We start from the raw sequence: 9915 nt of genomic DNA on the forward strand, positions 1-9915 counted from the left end.
TTCCATTCTCCTCGTAACACAACACAATTGGATCCATAGGTTATTTTACCAAGGCTTCGACTGGAATGTCATATTTGGGAGAGACGTCCATTGACTCAGATATGACCAGACAGCTTTAAGGTTGACTTTTGGAGCCAATAAATTTCCTTGAAAAAATCTGCCTGGTACTTGTTTACAGGGTTCACAGCAGCTTTACCAGGTAAGAAGGACACTCCCTGGCAGGTACAGGAACCTCAAGATATAGTGGGTGCTAGAGAAGAGATGAACTAACCTAAATCTGTAGGTATGGAAACCTGATGGCAAGTCTTTGCCTTGGCTTCCTAGCCTCAAGAGGCTTTTGAAAAGTCCTATCTGAGATTCCTTATGAAAACTTCCAGCAAAGCAAGCATAAAAGAGCCTATATGGCAAATCTCCATTCTTCCTGATCTTATGTAAAAACCAGGCCAAGTTTATTGAAATTAGCCTCAATTTGCAAACAAATTAGTTTTATTAGTGTTTATCTTTGATAAAAATTAGAATGTCTACAGAGAGAAAAATTATGTTTCTGTAATACACCTTTAGGGATATTAGATTCTAGTTCCGTTAATTACATTTGAGATTTCCTTTTCTACCTGTAAACCTGTAAGATCCTGAATTCCTCTAGTTTCCTTCAATATCCGGCTACAACTATCCAGACTATCGTTTCCAATTTTTCTCCCACCTTTCTGACTTGAAATCATTGAGAAGTAAAACTGCCTTATTCCAAAGCCACACAAGGGAGTTCCCTCGTGGTCCAGTGGTTAGGACTCAGCGCTTTCACCACCGTGGCCCGGGTTCAATCCTTGGTCTGGAAACTAAGATCCTGCAAGCCTCATGGTGCAGCCCAAACACACACGCACACCCTGCCCCCCAGACACTCACACACACGAAAACCTCAAAGCCACGCAAACTAACGTTGGACAACCTGATATAAACTTCAGAGGAATCACCACAACAGCTCACATATAAACAGTCTTCATGCCAGTGGCTGTGTGTGCCACTTAGAAAGATCACCAGAAACATTCAAACCGTAAACAAGGGAAATCTGTCATGGTGTCATTGCCTCTCCTCAATCTATCTGAAGATGCTCTGAGCCTGGCATCTAGAAATATTCTCAACTAGCTACCCTCAAAACTCAGAAATTGGTTTACAATTTGATGCAATAATTAACTGTTGTTTTATCTTTTGTGTCCTTATTAATGTCTTATTAATTACCTTATTTCCCACATAATAGAGACCTAACTTTGGGAGCCCAGCTGCATTACCACCTCCTAAAATGAGACACAGATGTTTAACTGAACTGATCTATTTTCAATACTATGAGATTCACTGGCATATTGATTATTTTGAATTAAAGTTTGTTAAGAAACAGCTGGTGCAAGAAGGATACTCTGACCCTCCTTTGTCCCCTGGAATGCAGGAAATAAATTTCCCATGTGAAAGGTACTCTTCCTGCACCAGGTGAAAAAGAGACATCCTTATCGTGAGAGTTAGAGAATCTAGGGCCCAAAAGGCTGTATAAACAAAACTCATTCCTTCTTCACTAATTTACTACCCCAAGCCCAAACCCCTTTGTCTTTTTCATGCTTCACAAATGGATTGTTACGTTGTCTAAAAGGTATAAAAGCTGCCTACTTTGGTCACTTTTTTGAGTCTTATATTTTTATGGGGCTCCTGTATGTACGAAATTAAATTTGTTTTTCTCCTGTTATTCTGTCTTATGCCTATTTAATCATTAGGCCAGCCAAAGAACCAAGAAGGGAAGAAGGGAAAAGTTTTCCTCCCCTACACCTTGATGCCTGTACACACTAATGCCATTTGCCTGTAGAGGTGGAATGGATCCAGGAATTTAATACCATGTTTTAACATCTTTGTTTTTCTCCCCTTAGAGCCAGAGTCATTACATCAGACGAGATCATTCTAGGGTAAATATAGATGGAAGTTGAGAGGGAATAAGTTCTAACAGCAAGCTTGGAGTAGAGTAAAGCGACACTGCCCATATCTTCCTGCCAATCGGCATGGTTAGTTGGTTAGTTTTCAGGATGGAGCAGTGTCCCCTGGAGCTAAGGTTTCCCCTCAGAAAGCAGAGCCTGAGTCATCAGCCTACCATGCAGGCAGATTCATTTGGGGGAAATTATCCCTATGTATGGGACTGGGTAATTGGGAAGAGTGAAATAGGAAAAGAGGGTGTGGCAGGGGTTCAATCCTGTTAGGTATCCTTTGAGAAGTCATGTAGAATATCTGCCTAAAACATGAAAGAGGGGGGAATACTTAGTGCCTGCTGTTCCCTATTTGGCAAGCGACTTTTCAGTGCAGTGACAAAGAAACTTTGGTGCAGAAAGCAGAGCTGAGGCGAGGAGCTGTAAGTTCACATCTGCTTGTGGCTGGTTGCTGCAGCAATGACAGCGGGCCTACAAGACGCGAGCATCCTGGATTTTACGCATTGTCAATTCCAAAAGATTCATACCGATTGCAGGGAAAATGGAGTTTCACCACCAAAGCTTCCATTTTAAAGCTTATTCCATTTCATTAACAGTCATCGCTTGCGTGGGTTTAAAGATTGTGCACAAAAAACTGGTCTTCAACTTTTGCAAAAGTAATTGGCTTAAAGAAGCACTTGCTCAAACAGGAACATGAATTTGTTTATTGTACTAGACTAAGCATTCCTTTGTGTATAAATATTTCTGCACTTTTGTTGATGAGGATCTCATGAATTCAAATGGCATATGAAGGAGAAAAGAGCAATGAAAAAAGAAATCTTTCCTTTTTTACTTCATTTCCAAAAACAAGTGATTTTGATTGTCATCTTCAGGAGTCAAATTCTACATGATCTACAGATGTTGGCTACCCCTTGACATGCTTCTTTTTTTTTTTTTTTTTTGGTAGTTCCAGTAGATAAACTGGTGAATACTTTCATTTACGTCAGTTTGGGCTTGCGTCTGGAGACCATTACAGCAAACACTTTCTGTTTTTCACCAGTTACAAGAAATAGATTTGCACAGCATGATTAATGCTGAAGACAAACTATTTAAGCCTATGAAACATGATGATGTGTCCAAAATGGGGCAGCAGATACTTTGGATTTTCATATTTAAACAAATATGAACTCAACAAAAACTTAATTCCCTTTCTAGGAAGCTACCAGGTAAAGCATGCATGTCCACTGATTTCATTGTAGTGGTATTCTACTTGATTTAGAAAAATAAGATTTTTAAAAACTTCTGTGTACCCTTCACGCAGTTTCCCCTATTGTACTATTTTACATTACATGGTACATTGGCCAAAGCTAAGAAACCAATATTGGCACATTACTACTAATGAAACTCCATACTTTATTTGAATTTCACCAGTTTTCCCACTTACTATCCTCTTTCTGTTCCAGGATTCAAACCAGGTACCACACTGCACTTAGTTGTCTTGTCTCTGTACTTTCCTCTGGACTGTGACAGTTTCTTAGTCTTTCCCAAGTTTCATGATTTTGACATTTTCGGAGAATGCTGGTCAGCTATTTAATAGTCCCCAATTTAGGTTTGAAAAATGTTTTTCTTATAGTTGAACTGGGGTTATGAACTTTTGGAAAGAATACCAAAGAGGTGAGGTGACCTTCTCATCACGTTATATCAAGGGTACATGATATCAACCTGACATCACATTGATGATATTAACCTTCATCATCATCATTTGGATAAGGGAATGTTTGCCAGATTTCTCTATGGTAAAGTTACTATGTTTTCAGAATTGGACACTTTAAGAAAATATAACAGGCTATATCAATGCCACAGGAGAGAGTTATGCTGTTAGTGAAACCAAACTATGGAGGTATATGACCTTTGTCTGTGTTTGCATTTTAAAATAAAAAAAAATTGAAACATTCAGCTAGTGGAATGATAAACAGATTTTTAAAAATCACTCCTCTCTGGAAATTTTTAACCATATATCATAGAGCATTTTTAGCATAGCACAATGGTTAAAAGCCATTCTGTCTGGGTAAGAGACCCAAGGTTCAATACCTTAGGGAAGTTCCTTAACCTCTCTGCACCTCAGTTTCCTTATTTGTAACCTTAAAGTACCACAAAGATAATAATAAATACTCTCACAGAGATGTTTGGAAGATTGAACAAGTCAATATTTATATAACTCTTAGAAGAGAGCCTGGAATTTAGCACAAAATGATTGTGCTGCATCTCGGAGTGGGTACAGAGGTTTAATAACTTGCCAATGGTATATGGCAACTAAATAAAGGAAGCAGCCTCTTTCATATTTACTCAGAACCCTGTGTGCTCTTCTAATTGGTCAGCTACCATGTTTGCTGAAGAAAAAAGCAAATTTTCAGTGACTTGTTAAAGTTTGTTCCATAGACAAAAGCTAAGAGAGATTAGAGGAAAAAATAATCTCTTCCTGCCTTTCTAACTTTTATAAACTTTAGAAACTCAGTCTGCATTATTTATGATTAGAAAACAAAACAACATATCTTAGAACTTTTAAAGACTAACTTTTGTATATCTGGGCCAGTTTCCCATGAAATCCAAAAAACAATTGATAACAAGGGGAGAGATCACACAAACTGTCAATTATTCCTGAGCTTGTCACCATATTTTATAGCCTTTAGATTATTTTTCATTTCCTACTGCTTAATACAAATGTTAATATCCCTTTAATTTCCCCGGTGTTTCTCACAGGATCATCCTGAAAAACACTAGAGTATTTTTAAAGACAGTCTTTCATTTTAAAAACCTTTTCCAATGAATAAGGTGGGGGGTCTTTAATTCAAACTCTTTTCTAACAGATGAAGTGATTGAAAGTAAGACTACAAAATAAATCAATGATAGGTCTCAAAAGTAAAAACAACGACAACAAAAAACCCAAAACCCAACGTAAGTGCATCTCCTAGTAGAGTGTAGCTGTGCCTTCCTTTCAGAAAGCCTGATTCAGAAATTTTTTAAATATAAAGAGAAAAATTGGGGAGTGAACTTTTCCATTAACTTTTTTTCTTTTTTTTTGGTTTCTTGGATATAGAAGGATTCACAACAGGTAGAGTTTCTGCTTAGGTGCTGTTGGAAAAAGCTATTTCTATTTATTTAATAAACTTTTATAAGGCATTTAATCCCTGCCGGCTCTCACACACGTTGACTCATTTCTCATAACCACCGTGGGGTAGGCAAAGAAACATTTAACAATGTGCAGGTAATAGGTGGCAACTAAATGCAAGCGGCTTCGCTGCAGGCGGGGTGGCTTACTGCGGGATCCAAGTTCTCCCTCACTGAGCTGAGTTGCCCAGAGCCCGGGCCCTAGACACCCATCCCTGGGCCAGAGGCCATTTCTTTCTCCTCTTCCCACTCCCATGATACTCCATGTCTCCAAGATGTCCGAATCCAATCCTCTAGATTTAATGTTGAGTCAATGCTAGAGCTCTAAAACTTCTGATGAAAAACTAGTAAAGACATCAGGTGAAGAGACTGAAATTCCTGGTCAGAAAAGAGAGGCATGTCACTGTGTCAAGAAAAAGGAAGACCAACACTGAAGGTCCCCCTTCAGTGAATGGAACGGTGTTTCACGTGTGATTCGACGTTTCATGTTTCAGCCGCGCACATCCGGAGGAGTAAGCGTGCTATGCAGCAGGTACCCACTCCCTGGTGTCCATGTGCTATTTTGTCCAAGGACAGAACCAGAAGAGGTGACCCCGACTAGCCCACCCGCAGCTTCAGCGTGGCCACCAGTTCCATATTCTTAGATCAACTCAACCCTCCATACGTGGAAAAGGAGGTCTGCAGGGAATTTTGGAATTCCAACATTGCTGAGAGAAGGAATTTGAGCAGGACCCAAAAACCTAGGTCGTGTTATGGCCCTCAACTTTCACTGAAATTAACCCCGGATTCAACTTTTGACAACTGATCCCAGTTCCCACCAAATGGAAAACATAACCAAGATATTCTAAGTGTGATTTGAGAGTATATAACATGAGGAATAAGCTGAACGTTCTTCTCTGGATTCCGAGATGTCGGCTGTATTTTTGACAGCATTCATTCCACAGGTATGAAATAAGCAAAATCGAAATTTAGAGAGACAGGATATATAGAGTTAGAGGACAGACAGCTAAGCAAAATCTACCCGCTTACTCCTCTTTAATTCTCCCAGATCTGATAACTAAAGAAACAGAAGTCTCCCTAAAACTGTCTCTCCACCCCTGTGAGGGTCTCGCGAATCCGCCCCCAGCGCTTTCCCCGCTCTCGGCCCGGAGACCAGGGGTGGCCAGGCGCCCACGGCCGCCCTCGCAGGCGGTACCCCAGGGGTGCCGGCGACTCACTCCCCCTGCGGGGATTTCGGCGCAGAGACGACACCCCACCCCCTCCCCGAGAGCGCGGATTACGCGGGAGGCCCGCGGGGCCGCACCCTCCTTCCGGACCCGGGAACGCCAGTGCGTCGGGGAATTTCCCTGGCCCTGGGCTGCCAGCCCCTGTCCGATCGCGATAAAAGGGCTTCGCCCGGCTCGGGGAGCCACAGAATCCGCTCCGCCAGCCCTCCAGCCCGCCTTCCCGCCGCAGGCAGCGACCCTCCGAGCTGAACCCCATGGCCCGCGCCGCGAACCCCGCCGCCGCCCGGCTCTTCCGCGCCGCGCTACTGCTCCTGGTCCTGGTGGCCGCCGGCCGGCGCGCAGCAGGTGAGACCCGGCTCCCGGCACCCCCAGGGCGGGACGGGGGCGGGTGGGGGCCCATCACGGGACAGCCCCCTGACCGAGTCTGTCCTCCCCGCAGGGGCGCCTGTGGTCACCGAACTGCGCTGCCAGTGCCTGCAGACCGTGCAGGGGATTCACCTCAAGAACATCCAGAGCGTGAAGATGACGCCCCCGGGACCCCACTGCGGCCAAACGGAAGTCGTGTAAGTGCCGCCGCTGTTGCTGTGCTTGTCACCCCCTCCTTCCCGACGACCGCACCCCGACCCCCAGCCCGACCTCACGTGGATTCTCCCTTCTCTCTGCAGAGCCACTCTCAAGGCTGGTCAGGAAGTTTGCCTCAACCCTGAAGCTCCCATGGTTAAAAAAATCATCAACAAGATGCTAAACAAGTGAGTTATGGTTTTTATTCACACGTGTGACTAGAGTCAGGCATCTGCCTCCTGAAAATTATATCATAGAAACCCAGGATTTAGCCGAAGGACTGAAAAACCATTATTCCACAATTAAATTTGACATTAAGATCATTAATCTGCTCTGTTGCCAGAAGGGTATTTTCAGTGCCTTCCATCCTGGCCCCTGACTCTCCCCATTCAAATGAATGTGGGTTAAGCTGCTTTCATTAACATGGGCAGTTATGCTGAAAAGCTTTCCACCTGTTTAAAAAACACAGGCATTTTTTTTCTCCCAGTTCTTTCTGGACCTCACACCTGAAAAGCAGAACCCTGGTTTCCTGCAACATAGGCACTAAAGCTTAGTGGTGAAGAGCTGGGACTTTGCAGTGACACAGTACTGGGTACAAACCTGGGTTCCAGCACCTATTAGCCATGTGACTCAAGGACAATTATTTGGTTTATCTAAGACTTAGGAAAACAAGGAAAACAGTAGTAGCTACCAAATCGGTTTGCTCTGTGGCTTAAGTTAGGCCCAGTGGGACAGGTAGAGAGAGTAATCCTGGCCATTTGTCGCCCATATAGCCAATAACACAGTGGAGAGCACAGACCCCACCCTCATTCCTAAATAAGAGTCTCCAAGAGCCTAGAGGCCTCTGCCACACAGAATAGTGGGTTACAGGCAGTAGCCACTTGGTGCCAGGCTGGAAAGACTGGACTCAGAAATCTCTGGAAACCAAGGAGCAGGACAGGAGAAGAGTGCTGTGCAGTTGGCTTTCTGGAGCAGCTAGTAAGCAAGACCTTTTCTCCTTACAGGGACAGATCCAACTGACCAGGAGGGAAGGAGGAAGCTCCTCGATGGCTGTTCCTGAAGTAGGCCCTGCCCTTACAGGGATCAAAGAGAAAAAAGAGGAATCGCCAGCTCCTGAGGCCACCTGGATCGGGCTTAATATGTTTGAACATCTCTTAGGAGGGTTCTCCCACTTATTTATTTATTTATGTGTTGTTCGGTTTTCGAAGACTCTGTTAATATTTACATGTAACATAATTAAGGATGTGATTGAGTCTACTTGCACATCGTATCATTAATTTTATTATTTATTTTATGAGAAAAACCCCAGTTAATTTAGTCCTGATTCTTATCTAGTTTGAAGTAGAAGGGTTGCAAATATTCTCCAGTCATTAAACTAAGATTTCTGAGGAGCCCACAGCATGCCAGCCCCTGTGACAGAGACTGGGGCCTCCAAACAAACAGTGAGGTCATTGTCAGCATGGGGGGATGTATGTGTACATCTACTTTTGTAAATGTTTAAAAGAATGTTAGTTATTATTTATTGAAATGATTTCACAATATGTGGTCAGCATTTCTCATGTTGACGCTTTAAGAACTACAATGTTCTAAATATCTTTTGGACATTTTATGTCTTTCTTGTAAGGCATAATGCCTTGTTAGTGTTAATTATGCAGTGCTTTTCTGTATCTTACAAAAGAGAAGTTTAAATATTTATTGATTTAAAAAGAACATGAAAATAAAGTATTTCAAACTAAACAAGTTTTGTTTCATTTTTTTGAGGAAAAAAGGTCTATCTTTACTAGATAATCTGATGATTTACATCAGTGTTTCCCAACTTCTTTTTCTCCTCCTGGGCATTCATTTGCTACACAGATAAATCAAACTATAAGTTATACTTAATTTCATCTGGTGGTAGCTGTCACTCCCCTTGGCTCTCACCTACTCAAGAATGTACTTTTCCAAACTGTGCACCGGCCCCTCCCCCTCCTGTGAGTGTCACTATGGTAATATATTGCTGTTTTTTATACAGAGCTCCTTGCTACCTTGTTACTCAAGTCTACCTCTTTAAAAAATTCTTTCATTCTTTGTTTTTTGCTTTTTAATTTTTTTTAACATCTTTATTGGAGTATAATTGCTTTACATTGTTGTGTTAGTTTCTGCTGTATAACAAAGTGAATCAGCTATACATATACATATATCCCCATATCCCCGCCCTCTCGCATCTCCCTCCCACCATCCCTATCCCACCCCTCCAGGTGGTCACAAAGCACCCAGCTGATCTCCCTGTGAGATGTGGCTGCTTCCCACTAGCTATCTATTTTACATTTGGTAGTGTATATATGTCCATGCCATGCTCTCACTTCATCCCAGCTTACCCTTCCCCCTCCCCGTATCCTCAAGCCCATTTTCTACGTCTGCGTCTTTATTCCTGTCCTGCCCCTAGGTTCTTCAGAACCATTTTTTTTTTAGATGCCACATATATGTGTCAGCATACAGTATTTGTTTTTCTCTTTCTGACTCACTTCACTCTGTATGACAGTCTCTAGGTCCAACCACCTCACTACAAATAACTCAATTTCATTTCTTTTTATAGCTGAGTAATATTCCATTGTATATATGTGCCACATCTTCTTTATCCATTTATCTGTCGATGGACACTTAGGTTGCTTCCATGTCCTGGCTATTGTAAATAGAGCTGCAATGATCATTGTGGTACATGACTCTTTTTGAATTATGGTTTTCTCAGGGTATATGCCCAGTAGTGGGATTGCTGGGTCATATGGTAGTTCTATTTTTAGTTTTTTAAGGAACTTCCATACTGTTCTCCATAGTGGCTGTATCAATTTACATTCCCACCAACAGTGCAAGAGGGTTCCCTTTTCTCCACACCCTCTCCAGCATTTATTGTCTGTAGATTTTTTGATCATGGCCATTCTGACTGGTGTGAGGTGATACGTCGTTGTAGTTTTCTTTTGCATTTCTCTAGTGATGCTGAGCATTCTTTCATGTGTTTGTTGGCTGTCTGTATATCTTCTTTGGAG

The 9915-nt window shown here is 42.3% G+C and overlaps 1 protein-coding gene across 1 annotated transcript; it reads left to right on the top strand.

The window, feature by feature from the left end:
- The first annotated feature begins 6489 nt into the window (after positions 1 to 6489).
- LOC113609917 (growth-regulated alpha protein-like) lies at positions 6490 to 8629 on the top strand. Its single transcript, XM_027087618.1, has 4 exons — positions 6490 to 6676; positions 6771 to 6894; positions 6997 to 7080; positions 7897 to 8629. The coding sequence occupies exons 1-4, from the start codon at positions 6586 to 6588 to the stop codon at positions 7910 to 7912; spliced, it is 315 nt and encodes a 104-aa protein (XP_026943419.1). The 5' UTR covers positions 6490 to 6585; the 3' UTR covers positions 7913 to 8629.
- Positions 8630 to 9915: the final 1286 nt, after the last annotated feature.

This window comes from Aethalodelphis obliquidens, unplaced genomic scaffold, assembly GCF_003676395.1.
Source record: "Aethalodelphis obliquidens isolate GAN/ISIS:26980383/991018 unplaced genomic scaffold, ASM367639v1 scaffold59, whole genome shotgun sequence".
Taxonomy (NCBI): domain Eukaryota; kingdom Metazoa; phylum Chordata; class Mammalia; order Artiodactyla; family Delphinidae; genus Aethalodelphis; species Aethalodelphis obliquidens.